Source organism: Gadus macrocephalus, chromosome 8, assembly GCF_031168955.1.
Source record: "Gadus macrocephalus chromosome 8, ASM3116895v1".
Classification (NCBI taxonomy): Eukaryota; Metazoa; Chordata; class Actinopteri; order Gadiformes; family Gadidae; genus Gadus; species Gadus macrocephalus.
This window is the reverse complement of record NC_082389.1, coordinates 23,659,646-23,682,532: the sequence shown is the minus strand read 5'-3', so window position 1 is coordinate 23,682,532 and position 22,887 is coordinate 23,659,646. Positions and strand designations below refer to the sequence as shown.

The window sequence follows — 22,887 nt, the reverse complement described above, 5'->3', positions numbered from 1 at the left end:
TTCTCTCTCTCTCTCTCTCTCTCTCTCTCTCTCTCTCTCTCTCTCTCTCTCTCTCTCTCGTCTCTCTCTCTCTCTCTCTCTCTCTCGCTAGTAACGGACATTTGGAGCACCCCTTTACAAGCATTTGGTCGCGGGATGAGGTTAGGCCTGACGTATGGAAGGCGTGGGCCGCTCAGGAGTGGTTGCATCGTGGAAAGATGGTGGGCGCTTGCGTGAATAATGATGAGAACAGGGAATTACATATTTTGTGTTGCTATCTGCCGAATCACCTTCTGAAAAAAAAACGTGTGGCATGCACTGAAAGTCTTTGTCTACAGTTTCTTTTTTCTAGCGTTTTGTTTGGACAGTTTTTTTTATTATCTCCCATTTCACAGACAACCTCCCCTCCCTCTGGACAAAATCGAGATAGTCAACAAACAAGCAGGCTGGATGTCCCTCTCTTCAAGTGTTTACTCCCTTCAATTGGTTTCCTGTTTTCAGTGCAAGATGGTTCATTCGTAAAACTTTGCATACATTGATTCATTCATTATGGTTGCAACTGCCTGTCAAACATGTATGTGTGTCTAATATATATCAAACATTGAATTGTTATAATTCGTAATTCCCCATCTTCTGTATTGTTTTCTTTCTAAATTTCCTTCCCCTTTTCATTCGTTCTCCTATTCTTTCCTACTTTAGCATCTAGATCTCCTTAAAATGATTGATTTGTTAGAAGCATTACTTGCGCTTTTTCTTTTTGGACATGACCCTAATATTCAAGTGATCCAGGCGCAAGAAGACCCCTCCCCCAGACCCCCGCCCCAATAGAACCCCACTAATGTGTGAACTGATTGGTCGAGTGCATGTGTGTTTGCAACTCTTATTGGGAAGGCCTTTCCTGATTGGATGCTTGGAGCCGTCTGGGTCACCGTTGAAGGCCTACACACACGCAGGGTCGTTCATTGGCTGTGAACAGTGCTGGGATTTACTTTACCTTACTTGCATGTGGAGTCCCTGGCAGAGAGGGCTACAGCTACTCAGTGCTGCTATGGCTGCTAAGTCTCTGTCATTACTTCACTGCCTTTATTTCATGCTTGTTCTTCTCCTTCTGCATGGTACGTTTTTTGGTTTAACAGCCCTTCTATTACTATGGGGCATAGATTTGTGAATATGTTATTATTTATACATTATTATTGTGTGTGGAAAAGAAAAGACGTATATGTATGTGAGCAACAGCACCAATTTCTTTATATGAAGGAAACATTTGAGGTTTAACATATCTATAGATGTTAGGGATGTTTGACCGTTATTTTTGTCATATGTGGATTAGGGGAGGGCCATCAGATGGTGAATCCTCTCTGTGACCCTGCTTGTCCTGGTGAGAATCTACCATCGTGGACATCATATATACTGCACGTTAAATAATAATAATTTTATTCCTTCCATTTCTATGTTTTTTCATCATGGACTAAATTTATTGATTTCTTTGAGTGATTGTGAGTGGCCCATCATGTCCACAGGGTCCTTGTCCCCAGAGCTGTCCTATCAGAGAGGGGTGAGGTACACCTACAGGTACAGCACAGCCATGTCCACCACCCTCCGCGGCGCCAACTCGGGAAGGAACGGTCTGGCCCTGGACTTTGTCATCGACATACAAACTATCTCAAAGTGCCATTTAATGTTGAAGGTCAGCAGGGGATTGAAACCCACAAAGCTTTAAAATAGAGCTAGAATCGTTAGGAAGAGAGTGGTCACGCTGTTGTATTTTCACTCCGGTTTCTTCTATTCCAAACATTTATTGTGCTCATGTTTCACTTTTATTCGTACTGTCCTTTTAACTGTTTTTCTGTAAAAACACTTGAATTTCAACCCTGTGATTAATAAAGTGTTATCTTGATGTGTTCCTGCATCCCAGATTAGAAATTCACAGATAAAGAGGATCTCCTCCCAGAAGGAGCACTCTGTACTGCGTTTCAAGAGTCTGAGGTGATGTTGCGATCAATACATATGACATCAAATAATAATCCTATAGTCATTGTTAGTGTTAAGTGCAATGCACTGCCCCAAATAATTTGTTCAGCAGAACCAACACGGCTTGTCTGTCTGTAAGTCCTGCCTCCCTCAGGGACTGAGGATGGTGTGTTTTTCTTTCTCCCCCAGGGAGTCTCTGGAGGGGACGCGCCTCAAGTTCTCTCTCCGAAGGGGAAAGGTCACTGCACTGTGTCCACAGGAGGGCGAGCAGGTGTGGGCCATGAACATCAAGAGAGCTCTACTGAGTATGCTCCAGACCTCCCACACAGCCTCCAAAGGGGAAACAGAAATAGAGGTGAGAAAACTTCAACTGATATTTTCATGTTATATAATAAATTCTGTTAAAGAAATCAAGGAATTCTAAGAAGGCGTCCAAGTTACTTTCACAGTCTGTCTGCTTAACGTTGTTTTATCATGTCACTTCTTCCAGACTGATGTCTATGGTACCTGCCACAGCAGGTATAAACAGAGAGGATCTGTATTGATCAAGACAAGGGACCTGAAGGAATGTCAACAGCCCCGACTGTCAGACTTCTGGTCCCATTCTGTATCGCTGACCGAGGATACCGTGAGTTGATCACCTTGGCTTATTTCAAAACAAAGTCCAAATACTGAGGGCTCATTTTAGATTCCTCCCTTACCAATCAGTTTAAAGAGTAACCACACAGAGAAAACAAAGTGCTACCGCGAGATTGGTGGAAGTTAAGAGGGAAAATTTAGAAGATCCTCAATTGGTGCAATTGAGGTTGCTTTTTATTGCTTTTGTGGTTTAATGGTTTTTGCCATTCTTTGTTACTGTGCATTATCAGGCTGATATACAATACTATTAATTATAAGATTCTTTTTGAGGGGTTTCTGGTTACCCAAAATTCTAATTGTTCAGCCACCATTACTAAAATCATCACTAGTCTCCTTGCAGTTAACTCTACCATCTGCATTGACATCATGTTAACATGCAAAACTCCCAAATGAGACCTCTTCCTAACCCAACCATTTTGTCTGCTTGTTTTCAGACAGTTGACTCCAAGCTCCAATGTGCTCAACGAATGCAAAGGACCAAAGTCATGGTGGAGGTCAACTGCACTGAAACGGTCTCAATGGTAACTGGAAGAGCAGGACTGGTCACGACCCAGACTCTGTCCAAGCTCTCTCTGCTCAGAGCCCAGCCGGAGTCAGCGCCCGGGTCAGGTGAATGTGCTGCTGATTGCTTGTAGCTAGCCGTGTATTCTAACAGCTGTTACTATTTACTACTTTAGCATCTACCAAATTACTAAATATATCAGCAGATGCTTTCATCCAGAGCAACATACTTTATTATTACTTCCATTTCCCGCCGACATGAGTGAAAGCCTGTCACAACCACATTTCAACACCCACATTTCCCATGTGGAACATGTGGAGTTCCTACCTTTGGGTTCAAACCTTGAATCCTTTTGACTGGGAGTTAAACACTACTAGACCATCCTGTCCCCATAACATTAGCGGCATCAACCTTGCGGGATATAATGGAAAAACCTGCAGGCTGTGTGTGTTGTATACCTGTTGAGTATCTCCAGATACTCATCAGGTATACAACATCAAAGGGTTCCTTTAGTGAACAATATTGTGTTCACCAAAGGACCCCTCTTCCTCTCCTCCCCTCCTCCTCATCTCCTACTCCTCATCTCCTCCGCTTCTCCTCCTCCACTCTTCCTCATCTCCTCCCCTCCTTCTCCTCTCCGCCTCCTCTCCTCTTCCCCCTCTCCACCTCCTCTCTACCTCTTTTCCCCTCCTTCTCCTCCTCCTCCTCCTTTCCTCCTCCTCTTCTCCTCCCGCTTGTTCAGATTCTGAATCACTGGGACCGGGTGTGCTGACAGACCTGATGTTTGACCATGAGGGAGGACCACGTCGAAGCCCATTGTCCACACGTCAGCAGGCCAGCGAAAGCATCAACCTCTTATGTGGTCTCACCCGGGATCAGCAACAGGTAGGATTTAAACCCACCTTGAAGCCACACTTGTGATTCCCACTAAATCATTCCCATTTGTGATGTCACTAAATCACAGGGCAGGGATGATATTGAAAAGACTTGTCAAGGATAATCACAATCACACCTGGTGGTAAAATTGGGTCCCGTAAACATTTTTTAAGACTCTTTGGATCAAATTGCTCATTCAATGGAAATACATGATGATGATATATTACAGAGTGCAGGATAGACTGGTAAGGGTTGAGTCCTAGCTGAAAGGTTGAGAGTTTGAATCATCGATGTCTGCAACATAACCCTACCTGCTCAGCAGTAAGTATCTATAATTAATTAATCATAATAATTTATAAAATCATTTGCTCAATGACTCAGTATTCTAATTAACAGAATGCATGATTTTCCTTGAATTATGATAACAGTGATGAAATAATAGAGCAAACACAAAGCAAGATACTATCCAGTCTGGCTGCTCCAGGGATTTGTTGGGGTAAACTCTCAATGAGTCAATGTTTTGCCTAACCACTTGTTTACCTTTCATCATATGTCGCGGCTTGCCTCCCCAGGAGACTTTTTTCAGTCTGGGAGGTATTGAATGTTATCCAGCTTTGCATTTGAGGTCCAAGTCAAGCTGAATCAGCCAACCTTCACAAAGTCGGTTTAAACCAAGATAGCTCTCTAAAAGCTTTATTCTTTGGGAAATGAAAGATGGATGACTTGATCGACAGTGGAATAATTCACAGTTCTGTCCAAACATTTTCATTTGATGAGCTACAAAACATTTTACATAATGGGTTGATATCAAATTCACAATAAATCACAATGTCGAATGTTTAGTCCATCCTAACAATCTCCTACCCTCCTTGGGCCATCTCAGATGTCCCAACGCTTTCTTCAGCTGGTCTTCCAGTTGAAAGATCTGTCTCTGTCTCAACTGAAGATGCTCTGGCAAGAGTCTTCCTTCAACTGTCGCGATGACTGGTGAGTGAATTCATTTCCTATTGAATTGCACATATACATGTCTTTTGATCTTGAGTTAGTCTATAAACTGTACGGTAAATGCATTTAAGCCCCAAGCATTTTTATTTATTTTTTTACAATCTGCATCTTGCTGGTCACTACTTGAACTTGACATTCCTGAGACAAAAAAGCTGGTCATACTAATATGTATTTTGCATCTAGGACAGAGGAGACTTCTAAATGCAAAAAAGCACACAATAGTTGTACACAATTAACCTATTTCAATGTCTGAATACAATAGTCTCCTCTCTAGCAGAGTGAGCCCAGAATACACATAGTACATGCAGTAGTATTTCTGGTACAGATAAGGGAGTTCTTGTGACCGGTTCACCCCAGGGAACAGGTTAATAAATTGGAACAACTTGGTATCACCAGTGAACAGATGGGTGGCCAGATAACACAACCTGAAGGAGACAAAGCTTATTCAAATTAAAAAACGAACAGATTTTCTGTCACAGGACTTTTATACAGTTAATAGTATACAACAATTAGCTATTAGATATACATGTTTGTTTTTTTGTTTTTGAATATTTATTTTGCACATATATATTTGTTTGCATATAAATCATAATAATCAATCATAAAAATCATTGGTAACACTTTATAATAAGTTGCCATAATAAATAGCCAACTGGTCATTACCTAACCCTTTTTTAATATTTGTTAATTGTTACTAAAATATCTATTTGGCACAAGTTAATAGTTTTTTCATCATTAATTAAATATTAGTTGTTTGCATAACCCTAACCCAACCCTAACACACCGCCCTAACCCTAACACACGGCCCTATCCCTAACACACGGCCCTAACCCTTACCAGCGACACTCAGTGGTATGTGAAAAAAAACGTAACTTGTGCCAAGTAGATATTTTAGTAACAATTAACCAATATTAACAAAGGTTAGGTAATGACTAGTTTGCTATTTATTATTGCACCTTATTATAAAGTGTTACCAAATCATTAAACCATATTCAAATAACATCTTGTAAAAACTTTTCTATTCCCCGACATTGATTCCCACCTAGTGTCCTATTCTTTGTTGTTGGACAGGCATCCGCTGCTGTCGGCCCTCCCAGCATGTGGCTCGGAGAGCTGTGTGCTGCTGTTGACCGAGCTGATGCAGAGAGGAGACCTGGATCTGGACCGGGCTCAGTCCTACCTCACTAGCCTAGCCCTCATCCCCCACCCGTCTCCCCTCATCATCAACTCCATCAATGTAGGAGCAACAGGACTACCATTTCACTGATGCTGATGACTTCTTCATGATGCCGTTTGAATATATAAGTGTATATATGTATAACATTTGATGTGACATGCTTATGAACAGGTGGAGGCAGGTGGGAGAGGTTAACCATAATATGTCAATAATGTTTACATTTACATTTGTCTGGGATCATGAAGTCCATCTCATCTCATCTGTTTATAATGAAACGAGACCAACTGCATCCACTATGTCTCTGGTCCTCCATGCCAGGCCCTGCTGGAGGCCCCAGAGCTGCGTCCCCGGGCCCTGCTGGCGGGCTCCTCAATGGTCCATGCTCTGTGTCGGAGGTCCACTGGCCCATGCACCAGTCTTCCTCAGGTCCAGAGCTTTGTGCAGACGTTGCAGGACAGCCTAGGCAGTGGATGTGGAGGAAAGGATCCGAGGAGAGTGTCAGAGGTAAATGCAAAGCGCAATAGAAACATCTCTTCTAACTCTTTGTTTGCACATGCATTATAATGACGAGTTTAACTGAAGGAAGAGGAGGCATGACTTTAGAGGGAATACCACCAACCTGCAAGAATAAGCTTAAGCCCCTGCCACCAGATAATGTCCAATTGTGCACGTACAGATCAGCATAGTAGGGAGGAGAAGGGCAAACATGACTTTATAAAGAATTGAACTAGTGGACACCTCCAAAAACGTTTTATTGGCCAGCTGGTGGAACAGCAGGCCTACTGCTAGGGGTGACTTTAACTCTCAGGAGATAAAGCGGGTTGACTGGTAACCAGAAAGTTACTAGTTCGATTCCCGGCTCGCCCCTTGAGTGTTGCGGTATCCCTGAGCCAAGACACCTCATCCTAACTGATCCCGAAGAGCTGGCTGTCTTCCTGCATGATTGACTCTGTGAATAGATGGTTTTAAGTCGCTAAATGTAAATGTGCTACCCAGTCATAAGGCAATCATAGAATTTAGTTATTTTGCAGAACATTGTATTTACAGATGACTACTGCTTCTTGAAGTAATGAGATATGATACATTTTCACTTCAAACATGCTGAAAGGAAGTGTTTTATACTTGATACCCAATAAAGTGCCTTTCACCTTTCTACTCCTTTCTTACTCCAAACGGTTGATTGTTGTATTTTTTTATTGTTTTAGCATCCTTCTCCGGTCGTGTTTGTGTGCCCTATTGTGTATTCAAGATGTTCTGAATTTGAAGTCCTTCCTTCTAATCCCACATTGATTTCGGTCTTTCTTGCAGCTCCTGTACATACTGAAAGCTGTGGGGAACTCAGGCCTCTCGGCCCCGGCCCTGGTAGCAATGCTGAGCCGCTGTGTGCTCGGCTCCTCAGAGGTCCCAGAGCTGCAGCTCGCTGCCATCCGCTCCTTCAGACGCATGCCCTGTACTACTGATGTGAGTGACAATAGTGCAACAACAACAATAAGTGTGCGCTGAGGATCCTGTCTATCATGCTATCTATCTACTTACCTATTTATCATCCACTCATCTAGCTCCATCTATCAATTGAATCTAAATTCCCCACAACAGCATTCTGGTCGCTATGTCCATGTGGTCGATATGTTTTATGTCAACACCCCTCAGAACCAGATCACATGATTATCTGGGTGAAGGGTGGAAGAGGTCATTGGAGAGGAGGAGGAGAAGAGGTGAGGAGGGTGTTCTGACACCGTTGATTGACAGCTGGTTTCCTCTGCAGCGCTCTGTGCTGTTGCAGCTGTATCGCTCCTCCCAGGAGGACGCAGAGGTCCGGGTCGCTGCATACCAGCAGCTCATGCGCTGCCCTGATCCACGCACGCTGCGGGCGGTCAGGGCGACCCTCGGCAACGAGAGCTCCAGCCAAGGTCTGGCCGCTCCCCAGCAGAGGGACGGGAACACAGACCCTTATGTCATGAAACTCATTTTACTTTAAAAATTAAAACTCATTCCTTTAAATCCATAGTTTATGTGAAAAGGTAAATCTTCAGATAAGCTAAATGTGAGATTGTAAACAATACAATTTGAAATATGTAATATTTTCATATTCAATTTTTTTTTAACAGATCCATGTGTAAGCTCTATTTAACTAAGATTTCAACTGACCTTTCTGATAATCATGCTACATGACTTAAATATTCCCTCTCTTTGGTTTTAGGAAGTTATTTAAAACTTAATCTTTACTTCTACTTAAAGGAGATGCATGAGTTGGACCTATCCTACTTTGATTCTATTTTATTGATTATTCTCTAACTGGAAAAGAATGCTGAATGCATTTCTCTTTTTGATATTTGTATTTGTAAGTAAGACTTTGGGATGTTAAGGGGATGCTTAGATACTTTTTGCTTTCTTTAGTTGGTTCCTTTGTGTGGAGTCACCTGACTGCGGTCCTAAAGAGTGATGATCCAATGAAACAAACTCTAATGGAGGCCCTACCTGATGACATCATCAGCAAAGACTTTGAAGCGGAGTTCTGGAAATATTCGTCCTATTCCGACTACACTGTTGCCACAGGTAACGGGATTCACTTTTTGTTATGGTTGATTTGTGATGTGGTTCACTTCTATAATGCTTATTATCAATTTGTATGTGTGTGTGTGTGTGTGTGTGTGTGTGTGTGTCTCAGGCATGGGCATTGCAAACCTAGAAGGGTCACTGGTTTTCTCAACCAAATCTTTCCTCCCACGCTCTGCCATGGCTAACCTGACGGTGTATCTTCATGGCAGAGCACATAACCTTCTGGAAGTAGGTAGAACCCTGCCTGTCATCTTGTTATTATCTATTCAAATATGGCCAGGGAAGTGAAATCGCTAGCAGATTCTCCGATCAACCCATAGCCGAATGTTTTCAATCCCTAATGTCAGCTCTGCAGCCGACCTTGGAGCATCCTTTAGCAAGATGCCTACACCCTTGCTGCTCCTTGATTAAATGTATCTAAAATTAATTCAAGTTGCTTATAATAGATAAAAGCGTCTGATAATTTACTAAATAAATACATATATATATATATATATATATATATATATATATTAGTGGTGGGCAACGTTTTTTTTTTTAATCTAGATTAATTCCAAAATTAATCTAGATTAAAATGGCAAACGGCAAAAAATCTGTTTGTTTACCTTGACAGCGGTCAATTATAATTCACCGCCGGAAGTTGTGAAGTGCCCATGCAAGTGAACGGAGCATAAACAAAAATAATTGACAGCTGAACGTTGGGAAGGCCCATGCAAGTGAATGGAGCAGTCTACAGCATTGAGAAGAGCCGTGTAATAATCCATAATAATGTAAGGTTTAGAAGTTAAATATTTGAAAGTTGTAGAATAAATTAATATAATTTATATTGGAGTTAATTAGCTATAAATGTACTTTTTGTAAAAAAAAAATGTCAGTTAATCATTTACATATTTATGTTACACAATTATTACATATTTACATGTTTACATATTTAACACAGTCAGAATATTCTGTTGAATCTGCCTCTCTGATTCCCTCACGTTTACCTCAGTCTAAATTCTAGCTTCTGATAGGTTAGTTCAGTCACGTGATGGGTCCGAACAAGGAAGTGTTTGAAAATAGATTAACGGCGATATTTTTGTTTATCACGCAATAAAAGTTTCGCGTTAACGCCGCCGTTAACGCCGATAACGGCCCACCACTAATATATATATATTAGTGCTGTCAAGCGCTTAAAATATTTAATCGCGATTAATGTCATAGTTAACTCACGATTTTTTCTACGCTAAATATCCCTTGATTTCTTTGTCCCATTATTTTTTCTCATTTTAATGCTCTTATCAACATGGAGAAGTGCATCGGCTTGCCTTGTGCAAATGTTTTTTCATTGATAACAACATTGGCATATACTGATCAAAACAGGACGATACAAAAGAAAAGCCTATAGTGCAACTAAACGATGAACATACAAACATACTGCCTTGAACATAGCAGTCAGGCAGGCTACTAATTCTTTGTTTTGAGCCCAAAATATAAAATAAATAAATAAATTGCGTTAATCGTGCGATAAAAAAATTAACGCCGTTAAAATTGGTTTGCGTTAACGCCGTTAATAACGCGTTTAACTGACAGCACTAATATATATATCTATATATATATATAGATATAACAAAATATATAAATTTTTAACTTTGCAATACATTATTTTTTAACTAATAAATCAATCATTTCTGATGGAATAGAGCAGGAAACATCCTCCGGTTGTTTCCATTCCAGGTAGACCTTCGAGTTGAGAACTTAGAACCAATCCTGAAGAACCTGCTGGGTCGTCCGCCCCGCGGCTCTGAGAGGGAACCCGCCGGGGGGACCAGAGGGCATTCGCAGTCGAAGAACGGGGAAGGCAAAAGAAGAAGAGAGGGTGGAGAAGGCGATGATGGCGCGGGAAATGAAGCTTGTTCCTCCAGCATCAGCAGCTATCTAGACCGAGCCAAGGCCATGGTGAGATTAACAATTAATAATGACTTCTTAAGTTTAGTATAATTGCATTATTGATGCCATTCTGGGAGAACACGACACTGGATCTAAATTGTATTCATCAACTGTTGAACAATGCTGCAATAAAGTGATAGACCACAGCTAGGGGATCTGAGTCATACATGTGTGTTTGTGTTCCCAGTGGACTGGTGGCCGGAGAGTCAGTGAGGGCTCTCCCAGGTGTTGGGTCGGCGTGAAGGTGTTTGGAAACGAGATCAGCGCGTTCACCTGCGACGACCTCCACACCCAGTTCAACCAGCTGTCCATGACGGTGGCAGGGCTGGCCGTCAGGCTGCTCAAGGTAGCTCCTCTACTGTAACGTAGTGTAACCTAATCTAATCTAATCCAAATCTATAACTTTCTACTCTGTGGAGGCTCTGTATGATACGTGCTCCATCCCGTCAGTCCCATAATATATTTCCGCAACCTATAACTTAGGGTTTTACCACGTTGGTGCGACCACTAGGTTGGTCGCAGGTTGCAGGTCGCAGGATGGCCATCGTAAACAGCTTTTCTTATTTATCTTTAGAAACATTTGTGTATGGGCTACAATCTTCAACAGTTTAATGGGTCATTGTTTTGAAAGCCGGAAAAGGGGATTCATATATTGAAGAAAAATACAAAAGTTGTTTGGATGTATTTCTCATATTCTCTCATATCTCATGTTTTTTCATTTTAATGACCATTGTCAAAAGCACTTCAACAGGTGGTGTCACAGCATGGAAACGTTGGTGGAGCCCCTTGATCTATACCCCCCTCTCTCCCAGGGCCAGGAAGTCAAGCTCAGCCACCGGGCAGTTCTGATGGCGGAGGAGTTGGTGATGCCATCTCTGTCGGGGATGCCCATCCGCCTAGCCCTCAACATGACCTCCCTGCTCTCGCTGCGGCTGAAGGGCAGCGGGAACTACAGAGACCCCAGCCACCTCTCTCTGGCGGGCTTCATTAAGCCAAAGTAACTCAATAAAAACAAGTCAGAGTGCAGGAACTGCTCGCAAACACCAATGTTGCGGCCAAACGTGAATAAACGACACACTTCACCAATGGCGCATCTCAGCTATAATATTGCTCGTTTAACACTTTGATGAAATAAACATCATTCTGATGCCTTCATTAAACTAGACATTGACTATAAGCCGTTTTCAGAAATGTCCTCCACATTTGTAAGCATTTTAACACCAGGAGAGAGGGTGATTCCGACTTGATGCTATATATGCGGACATTAGTGTCGTTCAGATATCAGTAGAATCTCCGGGTGGTTTAGGGGGGTGGGCTTACAAGGGCCGGGATATGACGTAGGGTCTAAGTTCGTAAGAGGCAGGGTAAGGGTGACTGCTGTCAATGTAGTTTGTTTTGGTTTGACCACAGACAGCATGGAGAATCGAGAGACCAATTTTTACAACAAACACTGGGTCAAAATGTAGTTTATTTCTGTGTTTAACTGAGAGAACAGGGAGTGGTATGCCGGGACCCTATAATCTTCAGCTAACTGTTGTAATTAATAATAATGAAAAAAAAGAATATCTATATATGCGTGCAGCTGTGATATATATTTTTTAATCATTCAGCGAACAAAAGGCAACAGGCTGATTATCGTTTAGGGTAACACTCAATGACATGCAAATGCCGACCGCTTCGGTCTGCATTTGCATGTCATTTAGCATCACAAATGTCATGATATGTTGTTCAGATATACGGCCCATCAGGAGAATATCAGGACATCCACGTATGTATGTCTGAAAGCAGCATGTTGACAGGCTAAACTACAACTGACTGACGCACACATAAGTTGCTTTCAGACATACGTGTCTGAAATTTGTACCCTGAAATTCTCCTGAAAAAAATACCACACCTGAGGTATTATTTTCTCCGTAGGAAATGTAAATGACGTGGGAATGAGGCGTAGAAATTCGGCATTTCTCACACTCCGTGAGTGGGCGTGTTGATGACGCTTCAGTCTGCATTTGCATGTCATTTAGTGGCACCCTAAATGCTAATCATCCTGTTGCCTTTTGTTTGCTGAATGGTTAAAAAATATCAAAGCTGCACGCACGTATTTGGTAAATGTTTTTATTATTATTTACAATAGTAAGCTAAACATTATGGGCCGATTGCTCTGTCGCTAGCTTAGCCACTTTTTAGAGTTTAACACGGGTTTAAACTTGTCAGTGACGGAAGAAGTCACGTGACGTCTTAAACTCCATTGGTGTCATATGTACTTGTGGTTTAACCTGCAGCTGCGTTTTACCTTGATCTCAATTGCTGTGTCTTCAGAGAAATTCACATTTCTCTGAAGAAAGAGGGCGTATTTTGTGCGTGTTAATCTCGCAACTGACGTGGTTTTAGAGGAGACCAAACCAGTTTGCAGGATGAAACAATGCTCCATCATAACCAACACACACAGAATTAGTTGTATGAATAATAGGTATGATACATTACACTTATTACACCAGGTAGGCCTTCAGTACAATACAGGCTACAATATAGGAGTTGCTTAAAGTGCCCAAATAAAACTCTACAAAGAACAGATTATTTGTATGTAAAAAAAAAGGATCGTACCATTCAACGAAACATAAAAAGGTCAATGCTTAACTAAAATGGTCCTAACTCTCCTTCTCCGAGAATTGAAAGGCGTGACATTATCCTAATTACTCACATAGGCCTATTAGTTCGTCTTCAATTAATTAAAGGTTGGGTATGGAATTCGCTTTTTTGGCCATTTTTGCAAAATTACTTGAAATCCTTATCATAACCCACTTACAGCCAGAGTTAGAAGTACTGACATGAAAATTAAACAAGTCAATCATCTGTGGAACGGGCAGGGCTCGAAAAACTAAAAAAAAACAGCCAATGATTTCCAGAGCCACCGAGTTGCATTGGACAGTAAGTACGTCAATCAAACGGTCGTACTGCAGTCCCCCTCCCCCGCGCCCCGCGGGCGACCCCTTCGTGCACGTACTCAAGCCTCGTGACCCAGAGCAAGCTTCTGTTTGTTGTTATCCTGCGGTAGCTACTGGAGCTAGCTAACTAGCAAATGACTCGCTCTCGCGCATCTCTGTTCGCTCGTGCATGATTGCGCGTCCATGTACTTGGAATGGGTGGAGTCAGAGTCAGCGTTGAAGGAGAGGGGGTAGGACCATTTGAGTTGTGTGTTTTCAAAATCTGCTGGCATTTCACAAATCCCATACCCAACCTTTAAGTAATCACGTTTGCATACACACACCAAGAGAAAACGATGACAACTAATTGATTGACGTAGGTGACATAATATATGTCAACATTATTAGCGTTTTTATTATATTAAAGTTCATTTTAGATTCCCATTAAGTTTTTGTTGGTAATCATAGCACAAAATGCATCCACCATGAAGTTAAGACTGCATCTGCTCTGGGGTATACTAGAAATCAGAGTACTTCCGGTTTCCAAGCAGTTTAAACCTAGTCATCAGCTGATCCTGTACGTGTGTCGTTACACAGCAATGACGTTCAACCTCGTGCGCAGCTGCGTGTTAAACTCCAAAACCTCAGTTTTAAGGAGTACGGTTTTAAAGCGCAGCACAGCTAGCGCAATGCTAACTGACAGAGCAATCGGCCCTATAGGGTCCTGAAATTCCCAGATCCTTCCCTGCCGTCGAATGGTTTCTCCGGTAATGCAGTTGTTCTTGGCGCCTTTCTTTGTCGTTTCTTCTATTTGTCTCTAACTCATGCTCCAATCTTTCATCTGTGCTTCAGATGTTGTGGATGCTACGTTATATATGATGCATCATTGCAGCAACAACGCGATAAGTTCTGCCCGTTCCACACTTATCCAGCCTCTTGCAAACTTAGACCCTACGTCATATCCCGACCCTTGCAAGCCCATCCCCCTAAACCACCCGGAGATTCTACTGATGTAGACACCGATGTCGGCATATAAAGCATCAAGTCTGAAACACCCTCAGGGTCAAATCTCCGGATTAAAAAATGCTGAAAAATGCGGAGGACTTGCTGAAAAAGGCTATAGACTCACAGTCAATCCCAAGATCACCCACACACACATCTGTAGCAGACGTTTGGGTGTGTGTTGGTGTAGACTTGTCACTTAGCATTTGTTGGAGGTGGGGGGAGCTGCGACACGCAGCTGACATCCATGCAAACACATGGATGTCAGCACTTCAGATGATTTTAAATCAAGCACTTCAGATGATTTTATTTGAAGGCAATTTTATTTTGAAATACATTCATTACGGCGCAGGATAGGAGCCCAGGAATGCCTTCAACCACATTGGGTTGGACATCGGAGATTGAACCCAGTACATTTACTACCATGGTGGTATAGATATACGTCGTATATCCATCATCTTTTCATAATGGGCCATCTGATTTCCCATCTGGGCTATGAGTGCTATCTGATGTGATCCTGAGTGTCTGGCCTTGTGTCCACAGTGCGTTGGTGGGCCTGTCTGGATGGATGGGGGTGGATGGGGTCCTGGGCCAGGTGGGGGTGGAGTGGGCCTCAGAGCTCATTAGCTCCACCAGTCTTGACGGGAGCGTTCAGCTGCAGGAGGGCCAGGATCTCCGGGTCAAGCTCAATACACTAGAGGAGCACATGGACCTCTTCTCTCTCAAGTGAGTCCGGCTGGTTTTCCCTCTGGTTGTCAACGCCGTAGGTTAGCTTACAGTCAGCATGATCAATCCATGAGGGGCATTCATGTCTGGTGTTCTGTTGACGATAAACTTTAGTTCTTGTTGAATTACTGAATTCATTTTGTAGCCCTTCGATATACTTTTGATTGGCCTCAAAAGGAATGTGAAGGTTAAACATGGATAATAGTGTTTGTTGTGGTTAACTCTTGTCCTTTGTTAACCACTGTGTGGCTGAGCTTGAAAGTCTGACGCTGATACCAGATGTACTAAATCAAAAGAAATCCAGGTCCAGTGCGGTTTAAAGCTGAAAATTCCAATGGGTTTAATTAGACGAAATGAAAATACAAAACTCAAAAGTTCTTGCAGTTAGGTCAACATAAGGATTGCAAAGATAATCATGGGGTTCAGTTTGGTTCTCTGGCACAAGGTCAAAGACTGTGTCTTCCTGCTCAAGCCCCTCCCCCCAGGTAGGGTCGCCCTTATATAGGCGTCAAGGTCACCCGCATGGTCCAGCTACTAGAGGGAGATGACTCAGAGAAACACAAAAATTACAAAATAAAATAAACTTTTCTCCTTCATTCTGGCTCCTACATTCCGGCCCTTAAGTGTTTTAGGCTTAACATAAAACAATTATCCATTATTCTATTAAAGGAGCCAACAAATATAACAATGATATAATGAAGATAGTAATTAAGACACATACATTACATGTTCTTCAACCCGGCCAAACCTATGGTTCTTCTAGGAGCTGGCACAGTTTAGTAATTGGCCGCTCAAGGATGCCGGTCTTTGTTTTTAACTTGACTGATCTGACTAATCCTTTAGAATCAGGCTTTGTTTCCAGGACTCTTCCTAAAGGCCATGAAGACCTTGGGGAAGGTCCACGATGTCCCCTGTGTTGATGTTTTTTCTTACTTTGGACCACTTCTGTCGTTCTTGCATTAATGTGAGATACTCTTGTGTCCATCGCCTCCAGAATAAGTCTGCCAAATACTGTACTTGTTTCCACCGGCGCCTGGCGTACAAGTCTACTTTGGTGAACTCACCAGGAGGAAGAACAGGTTTGGAATTCAGTAGAAGGATGTGATTAGGGGTAAGTGGTTCCAAATCAGAAGGGTCAGAGGATGTGGTGGTGATTGGGCGGTTGTTAAGGATGGCCTCAATTTCGCAAAATAGGGTCTGGAGACCTTCATCGGTCAAGGTTTGTTGGTGTAAAAGAGAGTTTAGGACCCATCTTACAGACCCGATCATTCTCTCCCACACCCCGCCGTGGTGCGATGCCCCTGGTGGATTGAAGGTCCAGTTAATTCCTCCTTCTAGCATGGTATTTTGAATCTTACTGTTGTCAAAGTTGGACAAAGCCTTCCTCAACTCCTTTTCAGCACCAACTAGATTGGTGCCATTGTCGGACCAGATGTGCTGTACTTGGCCACGTCTGCATATGAATCTTCTTATTGCGTGGATGCAGGAGTCGGTCTCGAGGGAGTATGCCATCTCAAGGTGAATGGCTCACTGAGGTTTGACTTCAAGGCTTGCAACTGAGACGTCAGATTCTGTTGTTGTGAACGTGTGGTGACATCAGTGGAAAGGTGTTTCCTTTTCGCAGCCAGGGCCATCAGGCTGCCTCCAAGCTTTTGATACCAGGCCACGGCTCTCACCAATTTGGCCCAGTCTCTGGGTCGTCTTTTGACAAAGACGGATTGCCAGTTTCTATAGGGCAGGTATGCATTGGTTTCCAAAGAAATTCAGGACCGCAAATCCATCGTCTGTTCTCCAGGAACTTTTGCACGCTCAGCCCCCTAGAGGCCTCATCCGCCGGGTTGTGCTTGCTTTCAATGAACTTCCATTGTTGGACACTGCTGTTTTCTCTAATGAAGGACACTCTATTTGCGACAAAGGTTTTCAATCTTGCACTGTCATCTGCTATGTACTTCAATACAGCCTGACTGTCTACCCAAAACGTGGAACTTTGTATGGGAAGATGTAATTCAGCATTGAGCAGTTTGTCTAGCCTAACTGACAGCACAGCAGCAGCTAATTCCATTCTTGGGATTGTCATTTGCTTTAGGGGCGCAACTCTTGCTTTCCCTATCACGAAGCAGACATGTAGCTCTCCCTTGTCATTAGTCATCCTAAGATAACTTACTGCCCCATAGCCTACTTCGCTAGCATCAGCAAAATGGTGCAGTTCGAAGGACTGCGGTTCTCCAAAGTTATTGGGTTTGATACAGCGTGGAACACTAAAGTCGGACAGCTTTGGGAGATCCTGAATCCAGTTAATCCATTGTTTAGACTGATCTGTGGGTATTGTCTCATCCCAGCCATAGCCCTGCTGGCAGAGCTGCTGTAACAGTTGTTTGGCTGGGAGAGTGAGAGGTGCTATGATACCTAGTGGATCATACACGGAGCTTACCATTGACAGAATTCCTCTCCGTGTATGTGGCTTTACGGGAATTAGGATGTCAAACCTAAAAGCGTCATCTTCCACGCTCCACTGAAGGCCTAGAGCACGGTCAGTTGGCAACTGGTCTTTGTCTAGGTCTAAAGACCTGATGTCTTTTCCTCTTTCCTCCTCCTTTATGGTTGACGGCACAGCTCGGTTGTTGCTCACCCACTTGGTGAGTTGGAATCCTCCTTTGTTGCACAACTCCGTCAGGTCTGCTGTCAGCTGCACTGCGTCCTGTACTGTGGGCAATGAGGTCAGACAATCATCGACATAAAAATTATGCATTATTGTATCCGTCACCTGTGTTCTTGCATGTTGATTGTCCTCAGCAGTTCTTCGCAGTGCAAAGCTGGCACAACTTGGGGAGGAAACTGCTCCGAATAAGTGATCCTCACTTGCCTCTCGAGAAATGAAACTAGATCAGAGAACTGAGGTCTTCTTTTCTGTCTCTCCTGAAAGTCACACACATAAGATCTCCATCTTTCTCTGAGTCTGTAGGGAAGTTTCATTATCAAGATTTTCATGTTTGATGACAAGTTCATTTCATGAGACTATGTCATTTCTTCCATTGCATTACAACAGCTCCTCAAGAATATCACAAAATACTGCAATGTCTTCAAATCCTCAGTCTTGATTGCAGACCATTCTAATGCCTTTGTCACGTACGCAGAAGTGATTTTAAATTCATCTCCATAGTGCTCCTGTAGCAAAGCTCTTGCCTTTTCATAGCCTCTGCATGGGCTCATGTGGAGACAGCTCCTCACCAGGTCTCTGGGGAGACCACTGGTGTACTGATCAAGAAAGTACAGCCTATCTGCACTATTCTCAGTCTTTTCCTCAATTATGTGCTCAAAAGCTCTGATGAATGGTCTGTATGACAAAACATCTCCACTGAAGACTTATTTCTTTTTGTGGGAGAGTAGACAGTTTTTGTTGCTTTACAAGCATGGATGTTATATCATTTTGACGTTGAAGGATATTAGCTAGTCCATCATCATTCAAAATGCTTGCGGTCAACAACTGATCAGAGGCCTTGCTTGTAGCTTTAGGTGGACTGCTCTTTCTCAGAGTTTCTAGAGGACTGGATGCTTGTACTCTGCTGGTCCTTCTAACACCTCTATCGTCTCTCTCTGGAATAGTCTGAAAGTGGACACCGTCCCTTGGCTTTACACTTGGGGTTTGCATCATAGAAAAGGCTTTGGTAATTTTTTCTAAAGACAGAAATTCACTGTCTTCTGCAACACTTTTCATTGACATTTCATCCAAGTAAGCATTCATTCCATCTTTACCTTCACCTTGCAGGTTTTCATCAACTTGTTCGGCGGTGTGTGTCTCCGCTGCCGGACATGGCTGATGTTCCTTAGAAGATGGTTTGGCTGTCCGACCTCTTGCTGCCTTGGCTTCTTGCTGCCCTTCCTCCGCATATGAGAGGACTGCAATTCTAGTGGATGTCGCTGCCAGATGTGTTTTTAGCTCATGGGCCTCTCGCTTTCGCTTAAGTGCTTTTAGCTCACTTTGCAGTGCATTCTTCTCCTCTAATGCATGCTTTTCTTCCAGGGCATCCATTTTGACCAAAATGGCCGCTCTTTCAGCCTCTTCACGTAGTCTTACAGATGCCTCCTCCTGGGGTATAACGGCACCAGACGCTCCAGATATCCAGGAATACACAGAGGAGAGAAAAGTGTTCATTTCCTTGACTTTAGGTTCAAACCATTCACTCCTTTTGTCTTTCTTCCTCTGTCAAAAGCTCCTGATAATTGTAGTGTAAGGTCTTAAACTTTTCAAACAAGTCTTTGTATGTGTCAAGGTTTTCTCTCACTTCACCAAGTCCTGACACATCTTCCATTAACTGAATCATGATATTCTTTCTTCTAGTTAACTGAGAAAGCTTTGCTTTTCTAGCCTTTTTTACTTTAGATGCCTGGTGACTGATTTCCATTTCAGTTCCAGTGCTTTCTAAGTTTTGGTCACTATATGTTACTACATCCTTTCCAGTAGCTCCAGTGACTATTTCTTCCTCAGTACATTCGGTAACTTCCTCTTCTTGTTCAGTAACTTCAGTAACACTTTCCTTTTCAATTGAATCTGCCATGCTTGATTATTGATGCTTATTGACGATTCATCAAGTGTTCCAAACAAATCAGTAATCCACTCCAATAGCAGACGTCCTAAAGCTTGAATGAATCTTCAATATTATCTAATCCAATATCAGATATCCTTAAACTTAGTCTTCAACAGTCAATTTTCAAGCAATTATCAAATGCATTGAGGGGAGTATACTCATGCTCTCAAACAATCAGGCCATGTGCTCGCCTCCCTTCATCCGGTCCATCCAGATCTTTCTCTGCTTCCAGTTCCAATCCAGTGTTTCTTCTTGGAATTACTTGTTGGAAGTAGTCTTTGACTTATGTTGTGGTTAACTCTTGTCCTTTGTTAACCACTGTGTGGCTGAGCTTGAAAGTCTGACGCTGATACCAGATGTACTAAATCAAAAGAAATCCAGGTCCAGTGCGGTTTAAAGTTGAAAATACCAATGGGTTTAATTAGACGAAATGAAAATACAAAACTCAAAAGTTCTTGCAGTTAGGTCAACATAAGGATTGCAAAGATAATCATGGGGTTCAGTTTGGTTCTCTGGCACAAGGTCAAAGACTGTGTCTTCCTGCTCAAGCCCCTCCCCCCAGGTAGGGTCGCCCTTATATAGGCGTCAAGGTCACCCGCATGGTCCAGCCACTAGAGGGAGATGACTCAGAGAAACACAAAAATTACAAAATAAAATAATCTTTTCTCCTTCTTCATTCTGGCTCCTACAGTGTTTAATATTTACTTATGAGCTTTAGCTATTCATTTTAACTTTGTTATATTTGTATACCTAATAGTATTTGTGAATGGTTGTGTCTCAGCTCGCGAGTATTTCAAGTGAGTGGAGACCACAGAGAGGAGATGAGAGGTCCAAAGACTCGCCAGGAGAAGACCAGCTGCAGCCCAAAGACCTGTAAATCTTTATATTCTGTAGATAGATTCAAGATATATACAATCGTTAAACATTACTCCTTACTATTGAGACATTCAGCAAGTAACCAAAGTGACTGACATTTCTCTGCATACATGTTTTGGTAATTCATGAGCTCATCCCTCTCTGCAAATGGTCCATCAGGATAAACACATCCACATACAGCTCGCACCGGGGCCCCTTGGTTGTGACGTCATCAAACTAGTGGTTAGGGCATCTTAAACAAGGCTGGCCCCAGACAGACTTCGTACATAGGGATTTGATCCCAGAACGTTTTGGCCTAGCCCAGTGGTTCCCAACCTTTAACTTTAGGTGTACCACTAAAGTTCAAGACATTTTGCGGACCATCTCATATGCAATCAGTTAAACATTGTTAAATACACACGCAGTGCCTAAACAAAGAGTGGCAGCCCATTATTACACAATTATCACTGCATGAAAACCATGGCCAGTGGGAAACCATGGAAATATTAAGTTAGCAAAGCTGCTTATGCTCCCAGTGTGATTATTTAGAAAACACAAATTAATACAAAACATCAAATTGATACCAAACATCACAAATTAATGCAAACAACATTACTGAGCATATTCCTTATTAATATTCAGTTTTAATATTTATATTGTTACTTTTACAATATTTTTTTATATCATTGTATATTTCTCTATTTCTGATTTAACATCCCACTTAGCCCCTACAATGATCTTGACTATTTTGTCCAATACACATAGAAATTGATATTGGTTGACTTGACCAGCCGAAAGGTTCTGGGTTTGATTCCCTAATGTGTGCTCGCTTGCAGGGTCCAGGATGGTGGGCTGGCAGATGTGTTTCAATGTCTCCTACCCGGCACCTGCAACAGGGGCGTGGCTCCCTCCCCCTGGCCCCACCCACATGTCCATCAGGCTTCTGAAGCTGGACAGAGGGCTGTACTACTACCTGATGGAAGCGGCCTACTCCCTTCTCTCTCAGGTACAGTGAGCACAGCTTGGGGGGAAATGAAACCATAGCCTGAGTCTTTATTACATTTAGGTTGACTAGGATAGAATGGAATAGAATAGAATGCAGTAGATTGTCCATATTCATCTATATTATATTGGATAAGATAAGAATACATTTGACTGATGAAAGTTTGACTGCAAACTTTATAAATATTTAATTGGATTAGATTTCATTCCTTTAGATTATATTATAATATTATATAACTTTTATTAGTTTACTTGAGATCAGATTTGATTAAATTAGATGAAATAAAATTAGATTAGATGAGTTTCTATGAGTTGCTTGACTCATCATTTCCTCCCCTTCCACAACCGTCTTGACCTCAGCGGGGGTGGTGGCTCCCCAGGGAGGCCTCACTCCACCTGCTGCTTGCCACGCCCCAGTCCTCTATCCCCAGGGACATGTCTCTGGACCTGGTCGTCCAGCCCCAACGCATGCTGCTCAAGGTCTCCCACCCCCTGAAGACCATCCACATGAAGGGTTAGTCCAGATCACCTAAACCTTTCAAATTACACTATGCTGTACTTGTTTAATTGTTATTCTTAGTTTATTAAGTGAGTTGTTGTTTTTTGTTAGTGTGTTATTTAGTTGGTGAGTTAGATAGTTAGTGAGTTTTTAAGTAGTTTGAAAATTAGTTTGTATGTTGTTTAGTGATTCTGTTTGTTTGGTTCAATTTAAATAACCCATGACTGTTGGTTTCTTCAGGGCAACTTGTTCAAGAGAGAAATACCAGAAAAGCAAAAGTGGAGCTCTCACTAGATGGTGTTCATCACTATTATTTCATGGTGAGTTGCATGATATGTTATATCCTGAAGACATGCATTTGATCTATATTTTTTTAAACTATATATCCAAAAGGTATGTAAATAATAATATGTCCTTGCAGGCTTCGGTTGATTCCAAAACACTGCTGACGGAACGAAGGAGCCGATATCACCTGGAGGCCAAGTGGGCACCCAGCACACCTCCTATGATCCTCTCTGCCAACGTCACGTGGGGGCTGGATAGGAAGATAAGCTTTTCTGCCATCGGGAAAAATGTTTTTAGAGAGACCCTAACACTTCAAGGTACTTGTACAATTACATCTGAAATACATCTCTGTTATGTGTCCAAGGTACTTAAAA

The 22,887-nt window shown here is 42.4% G+C and overlaps 1 protein-coding gene across 1 annotated transcript in view; it reads left to right on the top strand.

Moving 5' to 3' along the window:
* Positions 1-918: 918 nt before the first annotated feature.
* The window catches only part of LOC132463666 (uncharacterized), a 193,248-nt gene continuing 171,279 nt past the window's right edge, over positions 919-22,887 (top strand). The window contains exons 1-24 of the mRNA XM_060059966.1: positions 919-1,094; positions 1,310-1,357; positions 1,500-1,666; positions 1,895-1,965; positions 2,140-2,305; positions 2,441-2,578; positions 3,024-3,198; positions 3,834-3,976; positions 4,851-4,954; positions 6,044-6,209; positions 6,468-6,653; positions 7,458-7,610; positions 7,915-8,059; positions 8,547-8,705; positions 8,818-8,940; positions 10,429-10,646; positions 10,825-10,983; positions 11,450-11,634; positions 15,104-15,286; positions 20,654-20,745; positions 21,564-21,733; positions 22,090-22,243; positions 22,469-22,548; positions 22,650-22,830. Coding sequence (XP_059915949.1) covers positions 983-1,094; positions 1,310-1,357; positions 1,500-1,666; positions 1,895-1,965; positions 2,140-2,305; positions 2,441-2,578; positions 3,024-3,198; positions 3,834-3,976; positions 4,851-4,954; positions 6,044-6,209; positions 6,468-6,653; positions 7,458-7,610; positions 7,915-8,059; positions 8,547-8,705; positions 8,818-8,940; positions 10,429-10,646; positions 10,825-10,983; positions 11,450-11,634; positions 15,104-15,286; positions 20,654-20,745; positions 21,564-21,733; positions 22,090-22,243; positions 22,469-22,548; positions 22,650-22,830 — 3,478 coding nt within the window. The 5' untranslated portion in view covers positions 919-982. The remainder of the gene's footprint in view (positions 1,095-1,309; positions 1,358-1,499; positions 1,667-1,894; positions 1,966-2,139; positions 2,306-2,440; positions 2,579-3,023; positions 3,199-3,833; positions 3,977-4,850; positions 4,955-6,043; positions 6,210-6,467; positions 6,654-7,457; positions 7,611-7,914; positions 8,060-8,546; positions 8,706-8,817; positions 8,941-10,428; positions 10,647-10,824; positions 10,984-11,449; positions 11,635-15,103; positions 15,287-20,653; positions 20,746-21,563; positions 21,734-22,089; positions 22,244-22,468; positions 22,549-22,649; positions 22,831-22,887) is intronic.